This window comes from Taurulus bubalis, assembly GCF_910589615.1.
Source record: "Taurulus bubalis genome assembly, chromosome: 16".
Classification (NCBI taxonomy): Eukaryota; Metazoa; Chordata; class Actinopteri; order Perciformes; family Cottidae; genus Taurulus; species Taurulus bubalis.
In genome coordinates this window covers 15622123-15639385 of record NC_136604.1, presented here as the reverse complement: position 1 = coordinate 15639385, position 17263 = coordinate 15622123, and the positions used below count along the sequence as shown (strand labels likewise).

At 42.2% G+C, this 17263-nt stretch overlaps 1 protein-coding gene across 1 annotated transcript in view; it reads right to left on the bottom strand.

Annotated features, from left to right (window-relative positions):
* Window positions 1-263: 263 nt before the first annotated feature.
* adgrb2 (adhesion G protein-coupled receptor B2) overlaps window positions 264-17263 on the bottom strand; it is a gene marked incomplete at both ends in the record, with an annotated part of 130833 nt that continues 113833 nt past the window's right edge. The window contains 4 exons of the mRNA XM_079232359.1: window positions 264-440; window positions 2461-2514; window positions 12316-12429; window positions 14583-14618. Coding sequence (XP_079088485.1) covers window positions 264-440; window positions 2461-2514; window positions 12316-12429; window positions 14583-14618 — 381 coding nt within the window. The remainder of the gene's footprint in view (window positions 441-2460; window positions 2515-12315; window positions 12430-14582; window positions 14619-17263) is intronic.

The window sequence follows — 17263 nt, the reverse complement described above, 5'->3', positions numbered from 1 at the left end:
AAAATCGTCCTCAGTCCCAGACGTGTCGAGCCCCTGTTCTTTCTTTTCAATAGTCTTTGCGAAAATATAGAGTAGAACAGTCTTCTTTCCGTGTCTGTCCACTTGGTCAGTAAACAAATACAGTAAGGGGTCCGACAGCACATTGCAGGAGACGGGGAGCAGTGTGTTGCGAGAAGTCAGGTACTTATGTATAGCTTTTCAAAGTGTTTGTCTCTGCATGAGCGCGTGTGTGTATTCAAGTGAGTGTGTGTTCGTGTGCGTCTTCACACTTCAGTCTGGAAGTCTCCCTCAGACGAGTCAGGCGTGTTGGCGGAGGAGGAGTCCCAGTTCTTATTGTGCAGCTCCATCCGGTCCTTCTGCTCCCCAGGCACGATGGACAGCTCGGGGGTCATGGTCTTGAAGCTGTCCCACGAGCTCTGGTCCTCCGGGGTTGACTTGTCCTGATGGAGGAGGAGGACAAGGAAAAGGGCCATGTATGCAAAGGTAATACTAGAATGCAAATGAAGGCACCGCGAAGATACAACAAAGACAACCTGGGTCTTATTTCGATTGTTTTTTGACTCGATCTTTCTCTGTTCTACTAACAGTGGCGACGTTGTTGAAGCGATGTCTGACCGGGCAAGAAACACAAGAGGTTAGATTAGCAAAATTTATTTTGGAAGAGAAAATGGAGACGAACAGGCCAATTTGAGGCCAGATTACCAACCGAAGAGAGCAAAGGGGCAGGACTAATCCCTGGAAACTAAATGGGATGTGTTGATGTGTGAGTTCACCTTTAAATATTTTCAGTTGGTATTATACACATACATAGTGCGTATTATTCAAATCAAATTATAACCGCATTACCTTTGGGAACCAGGGAGGCGGGGAATTTTGGGCCTGGGGCACCCTGGTAGGTTACAGCTTCAATTTTGACCTACTGTATCTACCTTAGCTGTGTAAACACACAGTTTTACTGTGCAGTGATGGATTATTAGATTTTGTCTGCACTTACTTTTGATTTAATCTCCAAATAAAGTGGATTAAATGATCCCACTAAACTGTTTGCTTGCCAAAATGACTGCATGTGTTTCTTGCCATGTGCAGCAATGTCATTCCCAAATATCAGCAATTGAGTTTGGTGGGGACCGTGTTCGCAATACGGATACAAATAAAAGCCACTGAAAGGAGGCCCAAATTGTAATAAAATGGAATTGTCCTTTAAATTAAGTACTTGGAAACCATTTCCTCGGCCAGTATACAGATTTGGATATTCATTCAAATATGCACGTACAGAAGCTACATGTGATCTTCTACCTTTGAAAATATCAACGCACGCACACACAGATACACACAGAGGCAAACAACTCTGGGCCATTTCTGAGAAGAAATTCAACCTCACAGACACTAGAAAGCATAAACACCTGCAGGCACATTTCCATCTTTCCATCATCAAAACTATCTTCGTTTACAGAAACGATACCTCCTTTATCTCCCACCTCTCCCAATCAGTGATTTTTCGGACTGATAAAAGCATAAAACCCTCCGGGCCGGGATCTCTGATGTCTGCATGTGGTCTGCAGATGAGCCCACCATGCATATAAAATACATGTTGGGGGATTAGTTAAAAAATGGAATTAGATGTATGAATCAGATAGGGGCCATTATTCAAATCGGACTCATTATCTCGCAGATATAATGATTTCAAAAATACGAGCTGGGAAAGATGGCCCAGATGACTCTTGGTGGAGCGAAACAACGCCCACCCACCCCAAAAAAAAAACAACAACAAGGGAAACCACAGCTTTTGGACATGGAGCTGAATATTCACATAAAGAAGATGAATATTCACAGAGCATATCTTGCAGTTTCACATCTAAAATTGGTGCTCTATGTTCCTATTTGTTCATAGCCTTTATAATCCATCCAGGGGGGCACTGTTTGGTCTATAATCCCACCTTCCCTTCGTTACTTTAACTCTCATATATTTCACTTTGAGCTATTCACCCCCTCAATCCCTGTCTTTCTCTTCAACACACACACACACACACACATACGCACACGCACACGCACACACACAAGTCATTGATCTGCAGTAACACAGCACTCCCTTCCCCCCCTTGCAGTGTGATGATCGTCACCGGAGCGCTAGGGGGCAATATCTGCCTGATTATCATTCTCCCTGCGTCACAGCCGGACAGTTAGCAAAATGAATACAAAAGGCATAATCTGGGAGCCAATTTGCATGCTAAATGCTGGCGAAGGAACATTTTGTAATGCAGGAGTGTGGGTAATTCTGCAGTTAAGCCTAACTTTATCCCTGGGAGACTAGGCTAACGCGATTGTGCTGCTACCGCGTGTCTATCCGTTCCCTTTTGCCATCTCTGCCTGCCTCCACTCCCTCCACTCCCTCCTCGCCCTACAGCCCCATCTCATCCCACTCCTTCTCCCCTTCACTCTGCCAGAAACCCCTCTACTTACACTCGACGAGTTCTTTTCACCTCCGGCAGACGAAATGCTCCATCGCTTTTCCCTCTGTGGTGATGAAATGGGAGGGAGAAGACGAGGGGGTTGACGAGAGAGGGAGAGAGAGAGAGAGAGAGAGAAAGAGACAGGAAAAAAGAAATAGAGAGAAGAAGAGGGGGGGATCACAGTCACTGACAACTCTGCCCTGAAACAATAGCATTGTTCCCACACCTTCAGCAGGTGAACAGGCAGTTGTTGCTTTGTGCTTACATCTTACCCGTCTCTCTCTCCAGCTCTCAACCCCCCCTCACCAGCTCTCTCGTGACACAATATATGAACAGAAACAAGTGATCCAGCACGCAACGTGAGCCGGGCTATGCACACAAATTTGAACCGTGTTGGAACAGGCAGAGGCAATTTTAACGTCCTATCCACAGACTCTACGGAACAAAGCAAGGGCAGAGTGACTGAAGGATTCGACACGCTATGCATGCACCACTAATAGCAACTACAACTATCATAAAAGGGATAAAAGAAAGCACAGCATGTGAGTGTATGAGTAAGCTGATTCTAAAAGCTGTAAGCTGAGCAGTGCTCGAGGCTTTAGAGCTCATGTTTTCTATATAATGTTGAACGAGGATAACACATCTGGTTATTGGTGCATGGAAACGCTATCTACACTATCTACATTATTGATTGTTTTATACTGTATGTGTGAACACTACACATAAAATAGTTAATGCGGAGCTATACAGTTGACATTGCTGACTCTGTATGTTCTGCCTCTGGCTTCAACACATACACATTACTTGGCCTGCTGTACCCATGCAGTGCTACCTATACATCTACTTTTGTTATGTTCCTGCCAGCGAAGGGTTTTGCTTCTGTTTTTGTGGTTTGATGTTGTTGTTTTTTTGTCCAACATGTACAGGTGGTCCTGAAGTAACAGGTGTTTTCCTAGATGGCAGGCCAGGGTGTGAGCTTGTGATGAGTCCAACAGCACCAGTGCTAAAAAACCCAGAAAGGTCTTGCAGTGTTTGGTAAAGCTGCTCTTTCGTGTGCATCATGAGATGTTTGTTTTGTTGGGGCAGTGGGTCAGAGGGGTGTCACGTCTTTTGATCTTTCTATGTCCGTCTCACAAATCGATTGGCTTCAGTGGCTCCAACAACTTGACTAATATTGGCTTTATTGACTGGTGTTTTTTTCCCCCCCAGCTACAAGTTGTCCAGTTAGTTGTAAAAAAGCTTCTGCAACATACAATTGTGCGTGTATTTCTTTATTTTTTCTACCTGTAAATAACGGATTAAATTGCCAATTATGTGCGTGGAAGGGAGTGTCTACAGTAAATGGGTGTGGTCAAAGACAATAAGACAAACGTTTTGGTGTTGGTGAGATTGAATGTTCATCGTCTTTGACGTTCAAGAAGTTTCTAGGCATCAACACATTGCCTTGGGGTGTCATTATTTACTGCCTGATAGGACGTGCTCATTAGCTGGCAAAGGCTGCTTTCTGAACATGCATGGGACATTTAAACTTGACATTTAAACAATTGATACGCAACATTTTGATACTTTATGTTGACATATTGTCAGCGGCATCAGTGGTGTATTGTAAGTGACTTATACTCCACTAGATTTATCTGGCAGCTCAAGTTTCTAGTTACTTTACAAATGAACATTTCACCTACAAATCACATACTCTGTTCATAAAATATAAGGCATCATTACAGATTGAACTGATAAAAACAACTATAGATGTTGAAATAAACTAATGTAGTTAATTCACCAACTGTTTCTTTCTCTCGTCATTTTTCCTTGTCATTAATTTTTTCTTTCAGTTTCTCTCTTTAATTTGCTTCCCACTCTCATGCCCAAACAGATGCGGCGTTTGTAAATTTCTAAACCATGTAACAAGCTTCTGAAAAAGCCAAAGATGTCTGGGTTGGGCCTACTGTATGAACATTATCAGCCATCTGTTACAGGCTGAATTTATGGCTGCCAGACTTTTTTTCTGGTAAATTTTAATCACCACAATGAGCGCCTTTTATATTTATGTCTTATCAGCATTCAAAGCATTTAACGTGATTCAAATAATTTACCCCTAAAAGCACAGTTTGCGCACCATCAGTGTTTGCAATGCAACTGGCAATATAGGTGTTCATTCACTGATTCTGTACCTAACGTCAATTGTTTGACTTGTAACAACTCACCAACAGCGCTCCACTGAGGATACTTTGAGAGGAATCATGGGGTTACAATAAAGTACTCGCCATTACAGTTGTACTGGAACAGATCTGATGTGGCTGTAAGCACCACAAGACACCCAAACACAATGTCCATCACTGGTTGAAGGCGTAATAGTCTTCAATTCGAAATATGTGCGTGAACGGACAACACTTGAAGTTTTAGGCAAGCTACCCGATTTTCGGAAAGAAAAGGCTAGAAGCATGAAACAGCTAGGTGAAGGGGAGTTTGTAGGCATAGTACATGCTAGACAAATATGCTTCTGCACAAACTTCTAAAGCCATCTCAAGAAGCCTCTGCGACAATGCTGGTAGATGAGGCCCACTCACTGCCACTCACAATCCCCCTTATTTGGACCATGGAATGGAAATTGTGTCTGGATGTGTTTGAGCAGTGTGGCAGGCTGTCTCTGGGAGATGATGGGGGAGGACAGGTGGTTGTGGGTAAGTGGGTTAACTTTACCTTTGTTGACTCGGAGGCCCATGGTTCTGCTGACTGTCTGGCTACATTCAAACTGGGACATGACAACAAGCATGCAACATCAGGCCGAGTCAGCCAACAAATGACATAAAACAGGAAACAAAAACAAAAGCATAAATCAATAAAATGTGGCAGTAAGGCAAAGCAAAAACATACACTGAGTGGGAGGCTCACATGAAACAAACTTAAATCACATTCATAAATGAAGAAAATGAAAGCAACATCAAACAACGCACGAGGAGACAGAGTGGATACCAGAACATGACCGTGGTTTGTTGACTGTGGGCTTTGAGTCATTTAACAAGAACTGGACTATTTCAAGGATTTCATGTGTGTTTATCTTATTATATTGTCAAAACAATGATCTATATAGCCTATTAAGAACCAGCATAATTAATTAGGGGGGCACACAATAGGCTAACTGGGCAGAGTGGTCTTTAGGACCATTTATCTGTAATCTGGGAAGGAATCTGTGTCACAAATAATAAGGCCCTTCAAAGGAGCCAAATCTGGAGAATGTAGGGCAAATAAATTCCATTAGTGCAACACATTGCAAACAAACGAGCAATCAGACACACGGGCTTGGTTCGCTGCCGTCCTGGCCTGTGCACGGCCAGTGCTCCTATAGTGAAAACAGTTCCAGCTCGCAATTGGGGCCTTTTTCACCTCCCTTTAATTGGCCCAAGGGCACTAAATGAGCGAAATCAGTATTGCGCCTCTTGGTGCACAAAGCCAGTGTTAGGCTTGTTCCGCCTGGGCTAACCGTCCCCTCATTAGGGGCCACTGATAGAGCCAGTGTGCTGAAGCTACACTCCGCCAGCCCTCCGTTTTCATGGGCAATTTGTGTGGAAGGATGAAAATAGTTGATGAGTTTATACTCGGCAAGGAGAAGGGGGCAAGGAAATAATTAAAAACAAACTAATGAGAGGAATTAATTATTCAATTAATGCCTCAAACGTGCCACCGAGGGCTGAGTTTAGAGGGGGAAATGGGAAAGCGATGCAGACGGCAAGAGAGAAAATGTCAAGCCGTGAGGATAAATAGAGGGGAGAATGAGATATGAAGTGGAGGAAAAGGGGGGGACTTGCTTTATTGCTGGGATGTGAAATTGAAGCCCCTTAGCTCAATGCCAGAAAATTGACTATCAAGACCTACAGGGTTTGTAAATGCACGCAAATTGCCCTCATTGAATCAACAAAAATGGAGCTATTGTCACTTAAAATTATACATCTTCATTTTACACGAGTAATCCTCAAAGCATTACCTTAGCTACAATTCCCTTTAGTGGACTAAAAACATGCTAGAATATCAATAACAGCCACTAATGTCAACTGTGGATGCATAAAGAGGGCACCTCGGGTCTCACCTCTCTTTTATGAGGCAGGCTAATGGAAGAACCCTCTTAGACCAAATTCAAGAATATGCTTCCATATGTTGCCTAATAGACTAGGATTTCATCATGGAATTCAAACACACGCCTCAAGCACAAATACATCTTTCATAATCAAAAATGTGCTCGCTGTCCCCGCTCTGATCTAGCATGAGTGAAATCACAACAAAGTAGAGCACTTGTTTCCTTTGTCTTTTTCTCCATCCCACTGTGTTCCGCACAACTCCTCGCTGTCTATCTGGAGAGGGAAGCCAAGCACGCTTCATTTAATCAAGAACACAGCAGACGACGGGATGGAAATATATCCCATTTGAGAGCTAAAAAATGCATCAGCCTGGCCATTACGCAGCGCAAAGTCCCTCTCTCTCTCTCTCTCACACACACACACACACACACACAAACACCATCCCACACACATTGAGGCACGACAGTACATCACTGGGCACCACATGCAAATTTGTCTTATGACCTTCTGAACCCTGTGGAGAGGTTGGAAAACTACAGGCTAACTTCACAGTAACTGAGACCAAGAAGCCGTTTTAAATCTAAACATTAGCGCACACAGTATTACTAATACATCGTGTTGCATAAACACTGCAACCTCTCTGTCGTTCAGTAACCCCGCTGACTCCATTTGTCTCCTGTCACCATTATGAGAGACACAATGAGAATGGACTCTATCCCCCGCAAGCCATGTTGCCTCTGCCTGAGCATCCACTGCACTTAAAAGAGAGTAGGATTTGTTTTCATCATTAGCCCTTAATGTGAAGCCCGCTTTCTATCCACTTCAGCAGAGAATAATAAAAGTGCATATGTATATATATATATATATATATATATATATATATATATATATATATATATATATATATATATATAATAACAATACAATACACAATCTATGATCGATTAACATTAGCTCAGAGTGACCTCTGTACCCCTTGAAGCCACATTTCATAGACGTCTGAAATTGGCAGAAGAAATGTATTTTTGTTAGCGGAAGTTTATCAGTAAGCTATTTTCCGTTGTAGATTCTAAAGGTCATGCATGTTTTTCAAAACAGAATATGTAACAGAAGACAGCGTGTACATTTATTTTCAGACAGCAGGAATAGCTCAGCTATCCTCAGCAGCCTAATAAAGCTGAGTTGAGGTTGAGGATAATGAGGATTCTTGTGATATGGTGTCTGCCTTCCACTCTTTTCTGGTCTTTCACCCTCATTTCCATCTATTCAGTGTAACACGAGTCATCACTAACAGCTTCGAGCCATCAGCGTGGTAAATACAAGAGATAACCAGTTACCGGGCAATATGGAGTTACAATAGTGCGAGTAGGTGGTATGGAGAGACAAGAAACGACGAGAACAGTATAAATCAAGAGATTGAAGCATGTGGATTCTATGTGTAATGCACACGACCACTTTAAGGCCACTGCACTTAAACAGACAATTAGATAAGATGTGAAAGTAGAAAGAAAGAAAAAAGTGAAGGGGACATTTTCTGATATCCACTCACCTCCTTCAACACAGATATCCTACCTTTCCAGAGAAGTAAGATGGATCAGGTCTCATCTGACCGCATTAGCCTTTGTGATATGTTTTACAGTCTCTCATTGGCACACATACAAAGTGCATCATGTTTGGTTCTTTGAGCTAGTTTACGGATAGAGAATCAAGGTTTATGAGGTGATTATGAATTGTTTTGGATGGGTCATTGTCTTTATGAACTGATTTATCACATGGTTATGGTGTTTGGGTCATAAGGTTTAATTTGGGCATTGAAATGGGCACAATGACTGCATGGACTATCACACCACACACAGTGACGCTACAGGAATGGGAACACAACCCCAAACAGCAAAACCACAACAACTAAAATAATTGATGTCTTTGTTTTTAATGAAGAGGAACCCAGTCCTGTTTTAGACCACCTTACATATCCATCTCTCTGGTTAGAGTGATTACACATCATACATGGCAATGATAGAGGAAGGGGAATTTGCATTCATCATGTGAATGCAGATGCACAGGGGATACAAGCTGTGATGCACAGCACTACCACACCACTAGGGGACCACCTACTATTTGGGCTCATCAAATACATTCACTTCACTATGAGACAGCGCTGACGGGTAGTGGATGGTAGGCTACATGGAGTTAGCTCATAGTTTGACACTGTCTGTGTGACTAAAAAATATGTATTGCCTTGAACAAGGCTTTTCAGTGTTTCAGGTGTAGGCTACTTGAGCAGGTAATGCTATAAGTATAAAGTACATTCCGCTAATTGACTGTTCGCTTAACCCCTATTATCTGAGTTACTGTTACGTAGCGCCTGTCAAGCTTTCCATTCTACACACATGACGCTTTGACATATTTGACTGGTTTATCAGCATGTTTTCACTTTTTGTTCATACAGTATTTGACTGTTTATTTTTGACTAAACAAATGACAGATTAATCATTCATGAACATAATCATTAGATGCAGCCTCAGATTGGTGCAGGAAATGACAGAGTGAGGCATGCCCAGAAGCAATGAACGCATTCATTCTCCGCAAAGTGCTGCTGAGATCTTGAAAACAAGACCGCTGAGCACTAACAGTGTTATTTTTCTTGATCATATTCTAGTCATTTATGAATGACTGGTAATGTTTTTACTTGTAATGGCTCACGAGTAAAGGTTCGATGAAGACCTACCAATGTGTTTTCAAACTTGACTATCTCAGGTAATGTTGGGTTAATAAGGCCCAATACTGACTTTATAATTAGCCCAAATTCTGATATTTCAGGACCAGCTTCCACACTACATGGTAGATGTGCAATGAGCGAACTGGGCTTTTTTAATGCAAGGTGTAATATTATACTGTATGTGAGCTAGTTTGCTGCATATGCTAATGATAGCAGCTTGGGGCAGATTAACACATTGTTTCATCCATTCCTTCCACTCCTAAAAGCTTGAAAAAAAAGACACAACCCTCCAAACGTTTTAAATGCTCAGTATGCTCACCACCTGAACGTGTGGAGGAATCCAAAGCTTGACAGGCCTACCTTGCCTGTATACGGTTGCTAAACTTTGATTGGTTAATGGCTGATTTTTCGGAAACACAGACACAGTGGCAAACTATGACACATACAGTGACATGTAGGGCATCAACTCATAAGGCCTTAGAGTGAGTTAAAGGGGCTCTACTGAACACGGTTTATGCAGGGGTTTAGCATGTCTTACTTTGACTTTCTTTGTAAACGAGGGACGCTCTGCGCGCTAGTGATGGCTCGGTGTTGTGCCTCGGTGGTGGGGGAGGGGGGACCTGTTGTGGACCAACACCGTCCCGCGATGGTTAGTAGGGGTTAAAATATGTTTAGTGTCTGGGTAAAAAATACTGTTTAGGCACTTTAAAGGAGAAAGGCCTGGGGTTAATTAGTTTTTGAGGCCTCATTGCCTGAGGATGACTCATCATTAAGACAGGTACGGGGTAGTGGAGGTGCTCAATAGTGCCAGTCCTTAAGCGACTAAGTCAATTGGCCATATGAAGTTAAGGGTGAGTATCAACTTCCACAGTACTTTGGGTGTCCATCCGCGAGAAGGCATCCCAGTAAAATGCTATTATGTTTGCTATTAGATCACAGCACTCAATGTAGTGTCTGTGAAAATCACTGTCAGTGTTATATGGCATATTATATCATTATATCATTACTCATGCAGTAATTGTCTCCTAAACAGTTTATGTGCTTCAAACCCAGGCAGTGTAACACACTGATCTCAAACATAAAGAAGATAAACACACAAAGAAAAAGTACACAGAGAGAGGACACAGAGAGAGACACACACACGCACGCACACACACACACACACACACACACACACACACACACACACACACACACACACACACACACACACACACACACACACGCAGTGGCATGCAGCCACCCACATACAGTATGCACTCTGATATGCAAATGTACGGACAAGCACACCCCCACACACACACCCTTCTCATCTCCATAATTACTGTATGGTCAGCATGTCCGTGTCTGGGGGTGACTCTCAAAGTGAGATGTTGACAACAGCAGAGCTGAACTCAAGCTGGGTCCTGTCAAAGGCCTGACACTGATAGCATTATCCGTGTAATTATTCTCAGTTAAGTGAACTGCCTACTTACTTTTAACATAATGGATTTGGATGAGCATGCCATATCTATGCTGCCCTTTCATTTCATAACGTATGTGACGTCACTAAACCAGCAGAAGTATTTGTTCCAACTTGTCTTAATTAGCTTAAATACAGCCTATCTATTATTCGTGGGTGGGCTTTCATTTCTTTTACATTTGGTCATAATCTCAAAGCACACCTGCGCTCCCTCTGAGGCACATTAGGTTTCTGCAGTGCAAACTGTTAAGAACCACACACTTCTAATATATGGCTAATGCCTTTCCAAGCAGCCTGTCATTTTTCTTCTCTTCCATAAAATATTTGCCCGGCATTAATGAATGGGGAGTCAGCCAACGCTTATGAAAAGCTTGATCAAGATGTGGAGCAAATGAGGAGCGAAGGAAGAGGCAGCCAGTCTGGCATCGGGAAATGGCAGCGTGTTTGCATGTGTGTGTGTGTGTGTGTGTGTTTACATGGCATGGGGAATATGAGAGATGTCAGCTTGGCCTCTGTTCCTTTACTGGCGGTGTAAATTAGATGTGAACCAGCATGGTGCCAAAGCCAGGGGAAAGTTACACCTATCAAGGTTGGCTCTCCGCAGACGAGGAGAGTGCGAGCATGTGCGCGTGTGTTTTAAATCTTAATGAAACTGGCTCTCTGAAGGTCAGTGCAGAGCGAGCAGGGACTCTTTCGTCTGCTGCTAATGGTGGTATTAATGATTCAAAGATGCTTGTGTGTCTTATGCGCACAGTTGCCCACCCAAACACCCCACTGACGCACACACGCACACAACCACCCACACAGACACATGAGAAAAACACCTTCACATACAGTACATAGACAATGAATCCAATTAAACACACACATTAACCAGTGTGACACAGGCATAGACAAAGCACTTGTGTGTATAGGCACAAATGTGTTTTCAGGAGTACATCATGGTGAGGTGACTTCATAATAGTGAGAAATAGTTTCACAGGTCTCTTAAATTGCAGAACTAGGATTTCATTAATCGGCTAAAATCGATTATCCCTTAGCTAACAGCTTAAGTGATCAACTGTTTTGACAGGTATTTAATAAGGCACCAACCACAAGTGAGAATGAATTAGTTTCAGGCCAATTACAGCAGGTATAAAAAGATATTTACCGTGAAAGAGCTGGAGTAAAGTTATATTGATGAGGCAGTTATTGTTCAATTCTCCACAGATGTGTACCGCAGTGAATCAATCAAATTGAATAGAAATACACACTCTTCACATTAAATTTAAGTTCCCTTGTTAGGGCAAATCATTTATTTCTAAGGCAGTAATTTGGCTGAAAGAAAGGACACCATAATGGATGCAACCACTTTCAAAAGTACCATATTTGGTATGTGACCAATTTTTTAGGACTATTATCTGCATCTGAAAGCTGCATTTACAATGAAATGCAATGTAATTATCATGCTATTTAGCCAGTGCTGCCCGCTGTCTGTGAAGCATCCAACTGAAATTCGGATCCGTGCAGAAGTCAACTTTGTGGGGTCTTGGGGTTGTGACAAGGTGCGGAAGGGGGTGGAGGTGTATGCGTACAGCGGGTTCCCGTCCCGCGTTTGGGCAATGGTCTTACCTTGAATGTGGACATGGCTGGGTCCCTGCTATACCTGTCTATGGTGTGGAACTTGGACGAGTGGTTGAGCTCATGGTACAGCTCAGAATGTCTTTTGCGAGTGTGCATCACTTTCTGGAAGGGAAGAAAGGAAGGGACAGCAAAAATGAACCAAATAGAAACCAAAAAAAAAGAAAAGGAGGCGGGCCAATAGAGGGGCAGGCAGGGTAATGGGTAAAAGGCTGCGGCACTGCGGTAACACCAGCCGTGAGAGCGGGACGCCGACAGATCGATCGATGTATAGCCCATGCTCATACATCATCCACTTCCTCAGTCTTTAGGAATTTGGCAACTGGGAATGCTGCAGATGAGTCGTTTAAGGGAAAATTTAGTGACAATAACTGACAGAAGTGTCATTGTTCCAGACTGATGTCTGCTAGCTGGCAATTCTGTTAACTCAGGACTTTGTCTAACTCATTAAATATCTAACAGAAGGCCTGGAATTTAACTCTTGCACTTGTGGTATTTGACAAAAACTGCCTTCCCTGCGTTCTGCATATGTCTGTTTAGAATACAGCTAAATCCAGATGTTTAATGCTCTGACAGTAAACTGCATTTGTCACTGCCACTGCTGTTGTCTGTCTGTGCTAATGGGGAGTGCTGGAGCTGCTCAGCAGTAGCTAATCGTCAAAGCAGCTTGTGAGGTGGAAAGTGACACAGGGGCAAGATGCCAGCACTCACACCGCAGACTTACCAGCCAGGACCGGCGCTTAGTACTGGTTCCAATTACTTCAGAGTGGGCACTCTCATCTCTGCTCAGCTAAGGAGGTACTACTAGTCACTTGATTTTTGCTGCTTTGTCTTTAGTTTTCCTTGACTGAGTCATGAGGTTTAATGTTTGCATCAAAGTCCAATGAAACCTGTGTAAACTACAAACTCCTGTAAGAGATCTTCATAACTTTCAAAGTAAAGCACTTGAAGGATGTTACATGTATCATTTTGTTTATTAATGTACTGCCCAGTTATACTGTTGTATAATATATTGTGTAGTTCGGGTCAAGCTTTGAAAAGTTAAAAAAATAAGCCGATGATTTCTGTACCCTAGATTGACCCTTGACCCTTGATCCATATTGACAACTAAAAGTCAGAACATCTCAGCTTCTGCTGCACAGCATTTGACAGTGTCTCTTGCAAATACACCATCTTAAAGTGCAATGCCAAATCAATGGAGTACTCAGAGTTTTCAGAAATGTATATTTCCCCAAAAAGTATATATTCCTAATCAAGTTTAAAACTATTAATAATGACAAGTGTTGCAGTTCACATAGTATGTGTGCAAGTTAAATGTCTAAAAGGATGGGCCAAATCAAATAAAGAAAAAACATGGATGGAAATGGGTTTACCTTCCATTAAATCATGTAAGTGTACACTTCGCTATATTAATGGCACTTCTACGTCAACCTCTTTCTCAAAGTCAACAGTCAATTGATGAGAAAAGAGTTGATTACCAGGAGAGGCACTCTCCTTGTTCTAAATTCATGCAGCGGCCACAAATGACTCTCCAGTAAATTTGCCAGATAAGGTAAACAATCATCCATAGTCACTGTTAGTAGCTTGTCACCACACGTACCCTCTATTTAAAATATATATCTCCATGGTGGAAGGTGAATGTCCAGTCTTTGCAATAGTCTGAATTAAACAGAATTCTCGCAATAAGCAGCATTGAGATGAGAGGTATTTTATTGCTCAGGGATACTTGCTAGAGACTGGAGACTCACAGAACACCCAAATCGTTCTCACACAAACATACTCACTCAATGTCAAATCATGTTATTCCATAGATATAACCAGCCAATCAACTACAGCCAATCAACTACAGCCAATCAACTACAGCCACATATGTTTCGACCCATAACTGCATTACTTGTATTCATTCAGACACAAGAAGCACTCTACTTTGCTGTTTCTTCAACCAGGACCCCTACAATGACATGACGGCATTGCTTGATTTGATTGTACATGTCAGTGAGATGTCTTTGTTTTGATTGATACAAATAAATCAATTAGGACAGATAAGTCGGGGAAGTAGGGATGGATTTCAGGCCATTGTTGGAGAAACAGCATACTATGTAAGGTAGGTCTGAAACAGTCCATAGTTCTAAATGCAAGGGAGACATGTGGAGGGATTTAGCAATGCGTTTTGCTCCTCTATGCGTTACTCAAGTCCTGGCAGAAGCACAAGAAAGCAGGGACAGGCTGATGACAGGGGGTGAGGTCCGAGATCTTACCTCAAAGTCCAGCTCAGAGTACCGTACTCTTTTCCTCTGGAAGAGGAGGGGGGCAGGGGGAGAGAAGAAAGCATCAATAACAAACCCCTCCACCACTAGTTAACTTGAGACCTGTCTATCTCAATGTATCTGTGGATCTCTCAGTGCTATTGTTTGAAGAGTGAAGCACTGGCTGCCCAACATAGTAAAGATATTCTTACAAATGTCAAGACAAAGAGCAAATTATTCAGTCTATTTCAACGTAATGAGATTAGTGAAGTGGAATAACCCAGAATTGGAATGGAACAATAATTTCTCGGCTCACATATTCTCAAATACAATAATTTCGACCCCAGCATAAATCATCCCCTTTGCTATTTGGAGAATGTGTTGGACACATTCCGATTAAAAGAGCTACAACAAACATATGAGGAATGGTTTTCATCCTCTAATCTTGTTTGGACCCCACCACTCTCCCCTTAAGTGCCTCCACAGCTCTAGCGAGTGGCACACAAGCCGCCAATTTAACAGCTGCAGACATTTCCAACTCATCTGGCCCTGACATTGCATTGCATTCCATTCAATCTCTGACTTCCTATTTGGCTCCTGCCGTCTGCCAGCTTTGCATTTGGCAGTGAGGGCAGCTGCTCTCCGTTGTTAGTTAAAAGCTGTATTCATTCTTTGAAAGGGCAGAGCTGCTGGTCTGATGGCAGCCAAGGTTTTAAAAGGTAGAGAAATGCAAACAGATAGAGAGGTAAGTCTCTCTCTGAGAAGTCCTATTCACTTTGTGACTTTTACTGCTCATAAAACACAATGCAATCACTGTCCGCCTACAGAGAAATCCTTACCTTAGACTGGGGAATTCCGTGATTGAGTTTGCTTTGTAATATGGTAGACATGCAACATGCATATATACATGTACAGTATAGTGCATGTTTTGTTGTGGAAACACATGAAGCAGTCATTAACTCACTCATACAACATTTATAAGGAATCCTTATGTGATTCAATGTCATGATGGCATGATGGTCTTATCGCCAACAACAGTCACACACACTAGTTTATCCTCCTTCGTTTGCATGTACTCAATGCAGTGATTCATATGAAACTTCACCTCTACAGCCAACATTTTGTTTTAAGTGGATACTGATTATATTCCAATCATAGCCTGTATATAAGAAGTGGATGGACTCATCGTGGCGTCACCCATTAGCGTCACCAGGCAACGGAAGCATTTGGGATGCGGCTCTGGTAGCAGCAGCAGACTGTCAATCACAGTAAGCCCCCCCTAAAGCATACTAAGGTCTATTTTACTCTACATGGGACCATCAATTGCTAAATAAACATCATCCTGTATTGGCTTCACTCGTCCGAATCGGAGTTTGCTGTCTCCAACACAACCTCTGCTGCTTTAGCAGGATGATAGAATAATATGCCCTGTGAACCTCATCATTTAGAGTTTACATTTAAGAGTCGCTCCCTAAAATTCCACAGTCAAATGAACACTGTTTGTGTGATCCCCTCCATTGTGCATCACCATATTTAAAATGGGGAGTAAAACACTGCTGTGATTTAATCTTGAGAGGCACGCTCTGATATCCATCTCCAAATCAAGCATATTCAAACAGGGTGAAATTATGGCAGTAAATTACATCCCCCAGGTTTCTCTGCAGATTCTTTTTTTTTTTGGTATTCATGAGTGCACTCGTAGCTCTTCTGATTTTTTTATGAGTTTTAATGACTTGTCTTTAATGTCCTCAGCCCTAAATGAAGCATCTGCACTTTTCGGTGAAAGTGTCGCTTCCATCTCTTAAATCAACCTTGTGAGTCAGCAAGATGCCATTCGAGGGAGGTGTGTTTGCATAGGGTTGTGTTTATATGTCTACGTTATCGTGTGGTTGTTTTTGTGTCTATGTCAATATGTTGTTTATGTCAAATTAAGGTGGGCTGAAAGACATTCACTAGGGACATTTCCTCTGATCCTGTCTGTCTCAGTCCATCTGCTGCCCCTTGTACTGTTAGCAGGGAGTATCACACACACACACACACACACACACACACACACACACACACACACACACACACACACACACACCAAGAAGAAGCTTTCTGTCATTAAGATAATAACTCATTTTAAAGCTCATTGTCTCAGTGAGTGGCAATGAATAGCTACAAATAAAAGCAGTTGTCAAGGCAGACTTGTTGAGAAGCACACAACTGTGCTATCATCGCAGTGTGTTGGACATATTGTTACTGTATGTCAGAAACAATGTATTAGACATTGTTGTAATTGTTTGAAGGCCACAATGGCATTTTTCTTCCCCATATTCTAAAATAGCCATATATTCACACAACTATTCATTTGGTGAAATATTACATCGTACCTTTTAAGTTTCAAATAAATGCTGATTGGTTAAACTAGTTTTTCCCAATGCAAATATATTTTCTTATCAATAATTGTATCGTCACAAGTGACATGGTTACAATTATTTGAAAGTGTTTCAAATACATAATGTCACGTTAAATAGGTAAACCTTTTCTGCAGAGAACTCTTCTCCCCGTTCGTGTCTTTCCTTGCCTCTCTTTCATTTCAGCATCACAACTTACATACAAAACCACGCCACCACCATCGCATCCATAACCGTGAACATCAGGTGTTTGCTCGAGTGAAAGGTAGACATTGTGAATAAGCTCCACCACCA